At 48.3% G+C, this 15,895-nt stretch overlaps 1 protein-coding gene across 1 annotated transcript in view; it reads right to left on the minus strand.

Annotated features, from left to right (window-relative positions):
• The window catches only part of CALN1 (calneuron 1), a 482,900-nt gene that overhangs the window by 436,022 nt on the left and 30,983 nt on the right, over positions 1-15,895 (minus strand). Inside the window, exon 2 of the mRNA XM_057749700.1 lies at positions 12,961-13,152. Within this exon, the coding sequence (XP_057605683.1) occupies positions 12,961-13,079 (119 nt within the window). The 5' untranslated portion in view covers positions 13,080-13,152. The remainder of the gene's footprint in view (positions 1-12,960; positions 13,153-15,895) is intronic.

Here is a 15,895-nt window from a genome sequence, read left to right on the forward strand (position 1 = left end):
AGATTAATTTGTGCTTTTATTTGCCAGTATAACTGAATTACAGTGGCCTGCAAACTTTTTTGATCTAAAAAGTACATTTTACATCACAATCCAACAAACACACACACATATATAATATGTATACATACATAAACACGAAATGAAAGTTTTGCCAAAAATATCTACCCTGAGTGTTAATTCTTTTTTTTAAGGCTTTTTTTTTTTAACCAAGGATGAACTGCACTGACACATCATAATCACCAAAGTCCCCGGTTCATCGTAAAGTTCACTTTCATGAGGTGAATAATGTTGCACTTTCTATGGGTTTGGACAAAAGTATAATGACATATACCCATCATTATAATGTCATACAAATTATTTTCATTGCTCATAAAAACTGTACTCTTGTGTTTTCACCTCCCCTCTCCCCCCCGAACTCCTGGCAACCATTGATCTTTTTATTGTCCCAACTGAGGGACATTCTACAAAATACCTGACCAATATTCCTCAAAACTATCAAAGTCATCAAAAACAAGAAAAGTCTGAGAAGCTGTCACAGCCAAGAGGAGCCTAAAGAGATATAACAATTAAATGTAATGCCATAACCAGGATGAGATCCTGGAAGAGAAAAAGCACAGGAGACAAAACCTAAGGAAATGTGAACAAAGTATGGACCTTAGTTAATAATACTGTATCAATATTGATTCATCAATTGTAACACACGTACCACGCTGGTGTGAAACGCTAACAGAGGAAACTGAGTGTTAGGTATATAGGAACTCTCTGTATTATCGTCTCAATTTTTCTGTAAAGCTAAATGTTCCCCCCAAATAAAATTCATTTTTAAAAATGTTTAGTCTCTCACATTGTCTCCCCCAGGTGATGTGTCTTGTCACGTGGTCACAGGTATCCTGCTGGCCTCCAAACCTGAAGTTTAGAACTGGCGGACTGGGGGTCTTTCTTGTAGTTGGTGCAATGCTCTCAGGAGTCCTGGTATCTGCCCTTCTTGTTTGGCCTCCTCTCAGCTCTATGTGGCTGACGTCCCTGGGTCTCTGCTATACCCTCCATCCAAGTCTGGCCCAGGAATCGACACCCATCCTCTGTTCTGGGGACACTTTGGCGTTGTCCCTGTGGCAGACCAGCCACTGCTTCATTCTGTGTCTCTGCCCCACAGCTACCCTGTTCCACTCTCCACACGTTGAAACAGACCAGAGGTGATGTCTTGGGTCAGGTGCCTTATCTGGTGGGCTCCCAAGGTCCCCATGGAGGGCTGAGACCAGAGCCTCTGTCCTTAGTGCGGCCCTCGTGCAGTCCCTGGGTGCCCAGAGAGAATGGAAGGAGCGCATCCCTTAGCTCTCCTGCCGCTTTCTCATTTCTCCTCCTCCCTCCAACCTTACACCAGAAAGTAGTTTCCTTTACCTCTCCTGTGTCACCTGCCCCTTCTTCCCGGCTCCAGCCTTACCGTTAAGCCTAAATGTGGTCAGAGGTAACTTCTTTACGCTAGGAGGAGAATCCAAAGGTCTGAGTCTTCCCTATGAACTGTAATCTTGCAAGATTTCTCTGCCCATGAAATCTAGCTTGGAAGCCCAGTGTCTTCCCCAAGAAGTCAACCACCTGTTATCCTGCCCTGGGGTAAGGAGTCTCTTGACTTGACTTCAGCCTTCATATTAACATGCATCCATAGGGACTTCCTTGGTGGACCAGTGGTAAAGAATCCGCCTACCAATGCAGGGGACGCAGGTTCGATCCCTGGCTGGGGAACAGAGATCCCACGTGCCATGGAGCAACTAAGCCCAGGTGCCACAACTACTGAGCTTGCGCACCTCAACGAGAGAGCCCATGTGCCACAACTAAGACCCAACGCAGCCAAGAAAATAAATAAATATTAAAACAAAAAACAAAAAAACCCCATGCACCTGTGTAAGATTTGCCACAATGTTATTCCTATCACCTACTGCCAGGGTGGACAGAGTTCTGTGGGTTGTCCCTGCAGGGGAGGAAGTCAGAGGGAGGGAGCTGGGTCCTGCAGTCGGGGAACGGGTTTCCTACAAAGAGATGGAGATTTGCCCAGAAAAGGCCTGAAGAAAGAAGCCAGGAAACAGGGCAAAGAAATGCACTGAACAGGGATCCTGGGGGAACTCTTCGGCGGCCCGAGGATAGAATCAAGGAGCCCGTGAATTTGGATGGGAAAGAATGTACCTTTATTTTCATCAATCTCTAACTGGAATCTAGCATTTCCCTCCATAATGAACGCAAGGCGTGTGGTGTAGTGGAATTAGCCATGCTGTGACTTCGCCGCTAATATTTTCCTACCAGGTTACAGCTGTGAGAGTTATCTCCCCACGTTGTTTACACTTACGACTACAGTATTTCAAAATTATGACTGTTATTACACCTGCTGCTAGATCTTATTATTTAATGCACCAACAAGGAAGCGCGTGTATTATGACATCACGCATTTGTTTTTGTTTAAGATTGCCACTCTGTACTTAACTAATTGACTTCCTTTAGTGTTCCCTCTATTATCCTATTTCACGCATTTAAAAACATAATTCACAGGCTTCACCGGACTGCCAAAGGGATGTATGTACAAAAAGTCCCTCTAAAAATATTTTTATTTTTTCCGACGCTATGAAGATTTCTTTGTACGTGGTAATTTTTCCCTACATTGAAATTATTTTCTCTGACTCTTTGAAGATTTCTTTGTAGATGGTAAATCTTCCCTACATTGGTTATTCCCACGCCTTCAGTAAAATCCGTGATTTATATCTATCTGCCGTGTGACGATGGCCAGGTGGGGAACTGAGAGAAGGCAAAGGAAACTGTGCCCTGTACCAGCACCGCCCCTCCAGGGGCTGATGACTCGGTAGCTGCTGCTTATTAAGAGAACACGGCAGCCCCAGAGTCCCAGGTGTGGACTGGAAGTGAAGCGGCACAGGGCTGAGATGTGCGAAGCCCTTAGGATGGGGGCAGGTCACCAGAATCGGCTACAGGTGGATTGACTCACATGCGGACCCGAGGCCTACCTGTTTCCCCCAAATATCATATGAGGAGATGACCCTGGTAAGGGAATGAGACAGACATTCGACCAAGAGCAGCACAGTGGTACAAGCTACTGCTTTTCTTTAAGTCCCATCAAAGCTCTGTGTGACCAGGGCCCAATTAATTACACTCTGTGAGTGCCCGCTAGGGTTGTGGAGTGGACCACTTGCATCAGGACATGGGTGGCCTGGCCCCTCTCTCTCCTGGAACATACTTTATCAATTTTCCTGAAATCCTGTCCTGGTTAATGTCTCTGCTCACGTGGCGAAACTTCCTCTATTTGCCAGCGTGGGTCTTTCTGCCCCGTCCTTTCTCCTCCTGGAGTCTGGCACACACCAGGTTAGGATAATTTAAAGTCAGACAAACACTTTTCTAACATAATAATGTTCCAAGTTATCCACAAGACTCTCATATCACTGGAAAGGGTGGTTATTTTGACTCCCCCCCCCCAGCCAGCATCCTGTTCTTCGGTGCCACCCAGCAAGAATCCAGAAGATGCTAAAAGAGGTGCAACGCTGGGAGCAGGTGGCAGAAGGATCCAGGCTCCATGAAGGAAAAGTGTGGGAGTTTTACAATGTGGTCCCCAAATTCGCTGAATCTCCTTGCCACTGATGTATGCTCTCTATGCCTCCGCCCCCTGAATCTAGGAGGATCTGGACTGCTTTGACTGCCAGAATATGCCAGAAGGGATGCTTACAAGGCCAAGTCATAAAAGGCCAACCAGGGCCCAGCTGGTGCTCTTGGAAGGCTCATCCCTAGATGCCTGTCTTAGAAGCCAGACGCCACGCTGGGAGAAGCATAAGTGGAGAAGTCATATGTAGATGGTCCCAGGTGAGCTGCTCCTTCAGCCAGCCCAGCCCAGGCACCAAACGTATGAGTCACCAAATGATTCCAGCCCCTGGCCATCGAGTCTTTCCAATAGAGGCACCGGACATCACAGAGCAGAGACAAGCAATCCTCCCTGAATTCCTGACCCAGAGACTCTAAGAGCATAAGCTGTTTGTTTGTTTATGCCACTGACTTTGGGACGGTTTATTAAAAAGCAGTAGTAGACAAAGCAGAGACAAAAGGTCCAAGAGGAAAAGGTTTCTGCAATGGCCACACATGGACCGTGGGCGGAGAGCTTGACATGGCTCTGGTGGGAGAGACTGGGGACGGGACACCTGGTGGGACAGGCCTGAGGAGCCTCTGTGTCCCTTTAGTCCCCTTTACTCTGCGATGGGCAGGACTGACTTAACCCTGAGGGAAAGTGCTGTTTTCTACAGTCTTCTGCCCACAGCAAGTCTGTTAGGGCGTGAATTCCACTGTCTCCTCCTCCCCCTGCCCCACTTTCTCCACAGGAGCAAAACACTCAAATTAAAATTTGATACAAACACAGGGAGTGTGCTAGATGAATTTGGTCTGGCCCAGGGGTTCTCAGTTTTTCCATAAAAGGGCTTCTGATGATAGAGAATGATGGGGTCATAGCCCAAAACATCTCCCCACGAGCAAGAACTCACTTTTGAAGTCCAAGATTTTTGTCTTAAAAACTAGTATCCTGCACCAGAACATATCAAGCTTTGTTTTAATATTAAAGTGTCTTAGATTACCTGCCATGGGGTGAAATGGACATTGCATGGACGTGTACCCTGTTTATCCTATGATGCCGGACATGTTCTGGTCCATTGCTGCATCCATATGCCGATACCAGGAGGACAAGCATAGAGCATCCTGATACCCAAAGCTCTTCCAAAGAAATCAGGTTCCTAGGGGCCAACTGGGTTACTGACCATGGAGCACTTTTAGAGGAAAACTTATTAATAACAATGTTAACCATCAGTTTGTAGCATGTTTCATAAAAAAAAAAGGATGAAATAATGCCATTTGCAGCAACATGGATGGACCTAGAGATTATCATACTAAGTGAAGTCAGAAAGAGAAAGACAAATACCATATGATATCACTTAGATGTGGAATCTAAAAAAAAACAAAAGGATACAAAGGAACTTATTTACAAAACAGAGACTCACACACTTTGAAAACAAACTTACGGTTACTAAAGGGGAAACGTTGGGGTGGAGGGGGAGAATAAATTAGGAGTTTGGACATATACAACTACCATATATAAAACAGATAATCAACAAGGACCTACTATATAGCACAGGGAAACCTACTCAATATTCTTATAATAACCTATATGGGCAAAGAATCTGAAAAAGAATGGATATATATATATGTATAACTGAATCACTTACCTTCACACCTGAAATTAACACAACATTGTAAATCAACTATACTCCAATAGAAAATAAATATTAAATTCTTTTAAATGTGGCATGTTTTCTTAGAAGAATCATGCAGGAAATAATGCATCCTGGCTGAAAGGAGGGTTTCCAAGAGACTTGAGTTAGAGAATCTCCAGGAGGGTGCAAAAGTGATCAAAATTTCTCAGCTAAGATCATTTGTAATGTTTTCTGTGGTGTCCAGAATTTACACTTTGGCTGTGCACGTAGAAGTTTTTTCCTCGTGAAGACTGTGTTCTTGATCCCATGCCCCCTGGCTTCCTAAGGGACACTGTTCCATTAATTATCACCTTCAAGCCCTTCTCCTCTCTGGCCTCCTTCTCCTCCACTCCAGTGTCCCCTGTCCTCAGAAGCCCTTCCCTTAGGTAAATTGGTTCCTAATTCTGGAGAGCAATTTGGCAAATCTAGCAAAAGAAAAAAAAAATGTGTATACTTTCTGACCCAGAAATTTCACTTCTAGAAAATTTATATTTAGATATACTTGCACAAGTTCGTAAGGATAAATAGACAGAGATGCTCCTTGCAGCACTGCTGTGAGAGCAACAAGAGAGCAGCCTAAAAAGCCATCAGGAGGGGACTGGTGAAATCAATCACAGCCCAACAGAAAAGGATGCTGGTAATAAATTGTTGAGTGAAAAAAATCTTGCAGCGTAACGTGACCACATCAGTGAGAACAAACTATGCATGTTTAGATGGATATGGGTTTATTTACTCTAGGTATACTGCACAACTTCGGGGGGAGGGGTGACATTCACATTGTGTTCTTGTTTTATAAGTGGATGGTGTACCCTGGAGCTGTACAACTTTCTGGGGTGTGTGTGTGTGTGTGTGTGTGTGTGTGATGCTCCAGGGCACACCCTGTGCGTGAATTTATCCTCACACATAAACTCTACGGTGAGTACTAATCCACCTTTTCCATGAGCCTATAAACCATAGGAGGAAAGGGATTATTCATCTCTTAATTCCCAACACCCAGCACAAAGCCTGGCACACCAATTAATGGTGTTTTCGGGAATATGGGTGCTGGCATTCCTTGGGCCCAGGATATATTAGCTACAGACCATTTGCATAGAACTAGGTGTGTCCTGAGGAGAGGACATAAACACTTGGTAGGTGATTTCTTGGCTTTTACAGGCACACACCCGCACATATTTACTCACACCCAGTGTTCCAGGCTCACACTGTGTTTGGAAACACTGAGTTAAGCCAGGATAAACCATTTTCTTTGCTGCAGAACATGGCTAAGATTTTAACACGCGTTGATATTCTCTAACGGGCAGAGCAAGAAGCATCACCTGAATTTTACTGACCATGAAGCACTTTTAGAGGAATATTTATTAACGCTGATGTTCTGAGGAACATGTTGTATTAGACAAATCACAAAGGAAGGAAATAGGTCCTGGGTGAAAGGAAGATTTCCGAGAGGTAGGGTCAGATAATCTCTAGGAGAGTGAAAGAGTGATTAGAAGTTTCTTAGCTGGGACCTCCCTGGTGGCACAGCAGTTAAGAATCCACCTGCCAATGCAGGGGACACAGATTTGATCCCTGGTCCAGGAAGATCCCACATGCCTCCGAGCAACCAAGCCCGTGCGCCACAACTACTGAGCCTGCGCTCTAGAGCTCACGAGCCAAGCTACGGAGCCCACACACCGCAACTACGGAAGGCTGAGCACCTAGAGCCCATGCTTCATAATAAGAGAAGCCACCACACTGAGAAGCATGAGCACTGCAACAAAGAGTAGCCCCCACACGCCACAACTAGAGAAACCCCATGCACAGCAATGAAGACCCTATGCAGCCCAAAATAAATAAATTAATTTGTTTTTAAAAGTTTCTTAGCTAAGATCATTTGAAATTCAAGTTGGATGGCTGGAACTGATACAGAAAGGGAAAGGGAAAAGAACTGGCCGTCATAACAAGAGTGAGCAAAGCACACTTGCAGATGTGACTCTGTTTCAGCAGAGACCCTCCCGCTTCTTCTGGGGACCTGGCTGGGCTGTTGGTGAAAGTCCTAGGGAGAAGGGAATCGGGGTCAGCAGATTCCCGGGTCCTGCTTGATTCTGTAAACTCACCAGATAAATTTCGATGATGAGCTAAACAGTGAACTGCTCCCTCTTTGGCATGGGTCCTCCTGCTCTAACACTATCCCTTGTTCCAGCCAGAACAGGATCAGTGGACTGATGGGGGCAGAGGCCAGATCACAGCCAGTGAGGGCTGAGAAGGACATGCAAAGTGGAGAAACAGAGCAAGCGTAGGCAATTTTTTCAAGACGTTTGAAGCAACGGTTTTAAAGGCTCATATCGGCTTTTTCTTTTGTTGAAAGATAAGTGACATCAGGGAACTACCCTGGCGGTCCAGTGGGGAAGACTCTGCTTTCCAGTGCAGGGGTGTGCGTTCCATCCCCGGTCGGGGAGCTGAGGTCCCACACGCCTCATGGCCAGAAAACCGAAAACATAAAAAAAAACAGAAGCAATGTTGTAACAAATTCAATAAAGACTTGAAAAATGGTCCACACCAAAAAGAAAAAATCTTAAAAAAGTCACATCAGAAAAAATGTTTATACTTAGGAGAAGAAGAGACAGGTTGAAGAATAACCCAGGAGGTACAATTGATGGAATAAGGTCCCTGAAGAGAGGGTGGCAGGGAATAGATGTTGGGGCACGTGTGGCAAGTGGTCCTTGACCTGGTGTCAGGCATCCTCCTCCACTATGGCGGGCAGGGAGTGGCAAAGATGAACTGGGATGTAGAAAAGTAACAGAGAGGCGCTCAGGAAGTTGAGAAGTTTCCTTCTGGGGCCTTTGTTTTATTTGTGAATGAGCAAGTGGCATCATTCTTAGAGGAGTGGGTAGCAGGGGAAGCAGTTACGGTAGAGAACGGGGAGGAGACCTGGCCGCTAGAAGAACCTCTGAGTCCCACTGAGGATCCGTTGGGGTTGAAGGTTATGAGTATGAAGGGTGACCTACCCACATCCTGTATTCCTGTAAGATTTTCTCTCGGTTTCCTCTACATCCTGAAATAGGAATAACAGTGGTAAACACGTCAAGGAGGTTGTCAAAGAGGACAGCATTGCCATGTGAGCTCTCTGCAGCTGAATCTGAAGCAACATGAGGTAGAAACGTTGCCTGGTCATCCACACGGTTTTAGCTCCCTCATATGACATCAGGACTCTGGGCAGATGTGAGACAGAATAAGCACTAAGATATTCAAGGAGCAAGGGGGTGACTGGAAGGAGAGCAGGTGATGACGACAAGGAAAGGTCAAAGGTGAGATTTTTACACAACTTTCAAGGAACCATGCTGTGAAGGTCAGCCAGTAGTCCCTCCAGGTGAAACGTCTCACTGTTCATCTCAGGGGTCCTAAAGGATCTCCCCATCGTCCCAAACACACACAAACCTTGCTCCAACCAGAACGAGTCTTCTCTTTTTGCTTTATGTACTGCGATTCCCCAGAAGACTTATTTTAGAAAGGTTTTGTGAGAAAAAAACAAAAACAAAAACAAAAAACTGAACACCACTGATGAGACCCAACCCTTCCATTCAACCCAAGAATGAGCCCAAGGCCCCCAGTGAGCTGACAGAGATGCCCGTTGCTGCATCCTTCTGCAGAACCATACGGTGTGTGCTCTCCCCGAGGGTGTATTCCCCCGGAGCCGATGCTCAGTGATGAAACATCCTCATTAGGGCCGGTGATGCGAGTGCTACTGGGGTCCAACAGAGCTGGGCATCGTGGGGAGGGAGAAGCAGTGGCCGTGGTGGGGCCACGGAATTCCCTGGACACCTGTTAGGGACAGGAGGAGGAGAAATGAGGATGGGCAGACCGGGGGTGGGGTGGGGAGTCTGGCTGATGATTCCAGCCTCACTAGGGAAGCCAGCTTAGGAACCAGGCAATAAAACTTGAGTTCCTTCTGCCTCTCACTGCGCAGGACCTTAAATCATGGAGGAGTTTATGGGGCCTGTTTATGTAGAGAGTCTTTTTATAAGCTATTCAGAGCAGGGGTGGGAGGGAGAAATAGGGAGAGAAAAATTCCCTTTGAATTTCCATTGCTTTCAGAGTCAGCAATTTAATGAGTCATGCATTCTAAATCTTTGCTTTGTCTACACATTTTCATTTCAAAATACTAAAAAACACTTTGTTTGGAACATGGGCTATTTTTAGCTCACATATCAATAGTGCACATCCATTCCTCCCCATGTTAGAAAAGCTTCCTTCGAGTTGGGTTGGAGCGCACCATGGTAGTAGGGTTGTTTATTAGCTGTAGTTTGTTGAAGCTACCTGGGTATCTCTCCATCCTTGGTGACAGTCTTCCAGTGGGTCTCCTGGGCCTACTGACCATTCAGTGAGTCAGCTCTAGACCTGGTCAAAAGAGTTCCAGATCTCAGAGTCTGGACAAAAGGGGAATAGCATTCTTTCAAGCCTCCAGCCCACGGAGTCAGCACCTTGGTGGGCCAGAGACAAGCGGGGCTCCACTGCGGTGGGCCCTTGTGAGACTCTTCAGAGTAGATGAGAAGGAAGGTTCCCATCTACAGGTCATTTCCTACAGATCCACCAAGATAAAGCCTGGCCACACCTTGCAAAGCACAGGAATAGACAATCTGGGGAATTCTGTAATTTTCCAGACTGACAGGCAAGAGAACAGGCTGGGAGGAGGCTAGAGGGTCCTACCTCTCCAGTCCCTGCCTCTGCATGAGGTCTCTCTCCACAGGTCACCACCCCACTGCTTTTGTCCCACCAGTGATCGTTCAGTCCTCTGCACCTCCTGGGGTCCACCTTCTTTTAAAGACTCCAGCGTAGAGCGTGAAGAGCAAGCACCTTACTCACACCTCATGGGTAGCCAACCAACTGCAAGAATGGAATACAAGACCAATATCTGAAGGAACTGGGGTGAGGAGCTGCCCCACCTCTCTGGTCATTGTTTCTCCACCATTTCCACCCACGTATTTATAGCGGAAGCAACCATGTTCATACCCTCTGACCCTCCTCCCCTGGACACTGTTGATTTGATCGGGAGTGGGCACCTACGAGCCTGTTCCCCAGGGATTTTGGAATTAAGACCATACTAATTCCCTGTTGAGGCTGACTGCCCAATTGGCAGCTACCTGATAGGGATCATTTTTATTATATATGGACAGACTAACCAGACAGGCATAGACAGGTAGAAAGAAGCCGCTTTCTTGGGTTTTTTCTGTCCTCAGACATCCCTGAGGCTTTGAATTTCATGAGATACCTCCCCCCCTCCCCCCCGCCGCTGCCTGTGATCTTCTGTCAGGATGTTAGATGTTTCTCTTTTCACTTAGGAGACTTCTACTGGACTTCTGTTACTAGGAACCAAATTGGTACCAGGAGGTGGGAAAATGATCTGGGGTGAGAAGATGGGAGGCATGGAGGAGACTCCTTCTCGCTTTATAATTTTGCCGGCCCTGCCCACACCAGGCACAACCACCTGGACCTGAGTGTTTCAAGACTGAGGCCCCTGATGGTACGTAAACTAGTCGCAGTACCCAACACCCATGTTTTATCTGAAGGAGGCTCTCAGCCAAGGAACCGGAGTACAGGGATGCAACCTACTCTACCCTTGCGAGACCTCACTGCTGGAAAGTTACAGAAAACAAGTTCCAGAAGGGCTGTGTTCACTTTCCCCTTCACGTGCAGCCCCTGGTACAGAGGCCATGGGCCTGGTCCATCCCTTGGCCCGATCTCACCCCTCTTCCTTCTAGCTGTCTCTCTCTGCCCACTGCAGAAAGCAATCTTTGAGAAATGTATTTGTCTGCCCCCAAGGAAGGGGTAAGCAAAAGCGTCATGTGGTTGGTGTGTGGGTGTGAGTGTGAATGTGTGATGAGAACAAGCCACGAGCCCTAGAGACCCTCAGCCCTGGGGTCCAAGAAGAGCCCATGCTCTCCTCCACGGAGAAGCTGATGGCTTGGGAGAGCGGATTCACTCCTCTTGGGCTACTGCTGTCCCCAGAGACGAGGGAAACTCGACTGCCTAATTCATGCCCATCACAGTCCTGGCCCCAAAACTCTAAATCCCAAAGTCACAGGAACAAACAGGGAAATATTTTTAATGTGGGAGTATTTGAGTGAAAAGGGCCTCTGACTCCACCGGACTTCTTTGTCTATTTGCCGCGTGGTATCTTCACATCCACTAAGGTGAGCAACTCTCCTTTTCCTCTGTAGCATCAGCCACGTTTGTCACTTGCCACAGACCCCACAGGACATGCAGAAGCATTTTTCTGCCCCTGTCCTTCCCTCCTTCCCTCAATACCACCTCCCCTCCCAAGGCAATGCCCAGGATGTGATCACTTATCCCAGCCTGAGAATAAACCAACCAGGGATTTCATCCTTGCACTGGACTGTGCCTCCTGCTGGTACTCCTCTCCGGGCTGGGGAGGCCCAGGCCAGGTCGTCCTCTGACCCCTGGCCAGCTTTCCCGAGCAGAACCTCCCTCTGGGCCTGCCTTCAGCATACATCGTTTCAGCTTCACGTTGCCCTCTTCCAGATCTTTCCTCAGAGTCGATGAGAAGGTCTCACCCTGCAGGTCAGCAGGCCCATGGCCATAGGTCCCATAAGCTCCCACCTTGATTTCCCAAACAATGAGCTGTACTGGAGAAGGTTCTGGATAGAGTCTTACAGCATCCTGTGCCGGTCCCTGCGGTCCAGCCCCAGCTCTGGAGAGAAACCGCTAAAGATCAGGATCTCTAGTCATCAGAAATAGGTCCACTTCCTTTACTCCCCCGTAAGCCTAACCCTGAACTCACGCCCACCCCCTACCATAAACACTTGTGGCCTCCATGAGAGCTGGTGACAGAGAGGGCTTGGGACCCACTGCAAACAGCCTTGGGGAGACCACTGCAGAACATGCCCGTGTAAAGGACTCACCCAGACCAACTCCTCGAGGTCAGCACCACACAGGTCAAAACTTCCTTCTATACCAAACCACCCAGGGTCGAAATTTCTCTTGAGTTTTTACAGCCATGAATGTCTCCAAGGAAAAGGAAGAGAGTAGGATCAAACCTACAGAAGCCTGTGACTTAGAACACATATAACCCCTCCCCCTGAGCTGACCTTCTCACCCGTAAGCAGGGGGAGAGGCAGGGGAGTCTAACAATTAGGAACAAGTTTTTGGATTCAGAGATGTGGGTGGGAGTCCTGGGTTGACCTTGGCCTGTTTGATCTGGCCTATGTGACGTTGTTTACCGGCCGTCTTACTTTTCTCCTGTAAAAATGGGGTTAATAACACCCGTACAGGGTGATTGTGAGGATGAACTGAAATTACCTATACAGAGCTCCTGCTTCCATGCTGCCACACAGGATGCTCTATAAACGGTATCTGTTGCTTCCTTTTTTTTTTTCTAACAAGCACCCCCTCCAACCTAATCAGTCCCTGATAGGGTCAGCTTTCAAACCCAGCCCCTCGCCTGTCCACACATCTCAGAGAAAATCAATGGACAGCTGTTGGGTTTAAGACAGATGGTCAAGTATCTGGCCCCGCGGGGACGCGCCATCCCCTGGGGACCCCTCCCGGGTGTCCTGTCCCCAGACACTGGCACCAAGGCTCCCAGCCCCCACACCACCCCCTACCTGCGGGCCGAACACAATCAAGTCCTGAGCAAACATTCGAGAAAGCTCGTTTCTCCGGGGGTTTGGGGGAGAAGACTTGCCAAGTGGGGAAGTCGGGGGCCCGGGTCCTCGGCGGCTCCTCTCCCCCTCCAGGGGCTCCTCTGCCCCCCTTTTCCTCATTCTCAGGCTTCCCCTCTCCGGGTTGCTCGGGCAGCCGCATCGGGGGTCCAGGGTGGTGTTCTCAGAGAGATTTGTGAGCACATCAAGGGAACGTCAGCGGAGACACTGAGATTCTGCAAGGAGTTGACAGAAACTTACTGCCTGCACAGGGCTGGTGGGTATTTACTCAAAGTCAGTTGCCTAAATAATTCACACCCTCCCTTCCGTGTTTAAACAGGACAATCGTAGAAACACAATCCTGGCACAAGAAATATAATTACAGTTGTGACAGATGTTTAGTTATTAATAAGGCCTCAATGTCACCAGAGGGTATTACACAACAAACCAATACCGTGGCTTTGGAACCGACCTTCGTCTTTACAGGTTCTTTTCCACTCCCGCTCCCGTGGGCTTTGTTGTGGTGTAAGCTATGCGGAGGGAGCTAGAACAGCCAGTGTGACTGCAACTTGCAAGAAAGCCCAGCACCTTGCCAGCAGAATTTGTTTCCTTGCTGTTGACATCAACAGAGCCACAGAAACAAAGTGTATGTGGGGGCGGGGGGGCGGGGGAGTTAGCACAGCCATCTGATGGAGAGGACTCTGGCCGGAGCTCTTAAGCACGTGACGCTGCTCGCCACCCCAGAGCAACGTCATCCTAGCTTCCTTAGACGGAGCAAAGAGCATCCCAGACTGAGTGGCCCTTTACCAGCTCCGGTGCAGGCTTGCTTCCCACGTGTCAGGAGCCTCTGGGTGGGCCTGATGTCACCAAGTGGTGACTTCCTCTCTCCCCCAACCCTGGACATCTGGTCAACCCCTATTGCCCTTTCCGACTCTGCTCAGGTTAAGGCACTGGGCTGGGTTAAGGCTCCCCTCATCTGTGCCTATTTCTGCCGTCATCCACGGCCTCTCCCTCTCTACCCCTAACTGCACTGAGAAGAACTCCAGGCAGGGAATCATTCAGATGCATTTATGTCACCTAGGCCCAGGCAGGGATGACCCGAAAATAACTGGTGATCAATAAAACATGTATTGAACTAACATTTAATTGATATTGGTTCTCTTTGGTTCCATACTGAAGTTCAAAAAATAATAATAAAACAAAGACTCTCCAGAGATGTGAAGTACAGAGGTGTTAACTGGAAGAATCTTGGTGATGGAATGAATGGGCCCGGGACACAGTGGATGGAGCCCTTGCCGGAGAAAGCTGGCCCATGGGAAGGTCTGCACATGGTAGTGGGTGGTGGCCTCTCCCAGCGACAGGCAGATGAGTCTCCATCCCTCACAGCTCAGCCCCTGCACCTCGCATCCTGGGAAAAGGCTCTCTACTTGCAGCCTCCTGATTCTGACCAGAGGTACATTCCATGCCTGGGAAGTGTCCTCCTGGAGAAGCCAGCCCCATAGGAGATGAGGCTCAGAAAATGGTCTTAGGAAGCATGCAGCCTTGGAGAGGTGTGTGTAGATGTGATCATGGTTGTAAATTTGTACACATGGTCGGCACTGAGTGTCAGCCCTATCCCAGGTCAGATGGAACAGGTCAGCCCTATGCCTACCGCATGTCAGTTACTAGAATGAATGAATGGGAGACACACAAACTGTCTGTGTGCTTTGTACCTTCCACCTTAAGCAGAAACCCCCACCATCTAGGTCAGGGCTGGGCCAGATGGTGTCTGGGTGCTCCTGATATGTAGGATCTCTGGTTCTGTGGGGTTCGAGGCACGGAGTTGGGTCCTCTCTGAAAAGAGGGGCTCTATCTCCTGTGATTGGGCTGGAACCTCCCAAAGGTTGGAACCACAGGGATACCCTATAGAGAGAAAGCTTTGCAAAGCCAGGAGCCTTGTCTCACCAAACACATCCAAGTATAACACATCCAAGCACTAGCACTTGTCTGCAGACTCACCTCCCCCGGCACTTCCTGTCTTCAGGTGCACACACACACACACACACACACCTCAGTGCTGTTGCACACATGCTCCAGGCAAGTCTTCAAACACTCACAGCCTGTGTGTGGTCTCAACCCCAAGTTCAGCCCTAACCTCAGACACATACACAAGGAGGACTCACCCCACAGCCAAACAGCTGCACACACCACCCCCATCAACATAAGCATCCATACACACCCTCACACACACACACACCTCACATGTCCACACACACTACAGCACCCGCTTGCCCACACGTGCTGCACACACACCTATACTCTCGAGTCTCTAGTTATGTTAAGTTAAAAAGGAACAACAGATTGAACTTGGTGTACCCCCAAAATAATAAAAAAAAAAAATTAAAAAAAAAAAAAAAGGAACAACAAGTTTCCTGTGTCATTACACTAGAAATGCAAAAGAAAAGCGACATTTTATTTTCAGATATGCTTTTAGTTGCCATGACAGTCCCAGCACCGCGAAGCTGTGATTGGTGGCAAACGCAGGTTTCTAAAGAGAGTAATTAGCTCCCCACACACCAGAACTTCCAAATACGCTGGGTGCCCTCCCTCGGCAGTTCCCTCCAGGCAGAGTGGACACCAGGGCGGGGGCAGCCCCCAGTGCTAGTCTGGCTGCCAAGATGGCAGGTGATGGGACCTGCCAAGAGCTCTCAGCAAGGATGTCCAAGCTGATGGTCACAGTGGCTTCAGAACCCAATCCACTTAATTACTTGGAACTTGCTCGTAGCTCAACAGGAGCATGGCACTGGAGGTGGCAGCTCCCCACAAGGAACAATTGCTCCTGCTGTTCGGCTGGCCTCCGGTGCCCTTCACTGCGGCACTTGTGACGTGCCAGAGGACCACAAAGCCAGGGGCTGATCCCTCAGCCAAAAAGGGAGTTGGCTCCTCCAGCCAGAAGCCATCTCACCAAAATACTCCTCTCCAGATCACAACTGGCCTGAC

Source organism: Hippopotamus amphibius, chromosome 9 (assembly GCF_030028045.1).
Source record: "Hippopotamus amphibius kiboko isolate mHipAmp2 chromosome 9, mHipAmp2.hap2, whole genome shotgun sequence".
In the NCBI taxonomy this organism is placed as follows: domain Eukaryota; kingdom Metazoa; phylum Chordata; class Mammalia; order Artiodactyla; family Hippopotamidae; genus Hippopotamus; species Hippopotamus amphibius.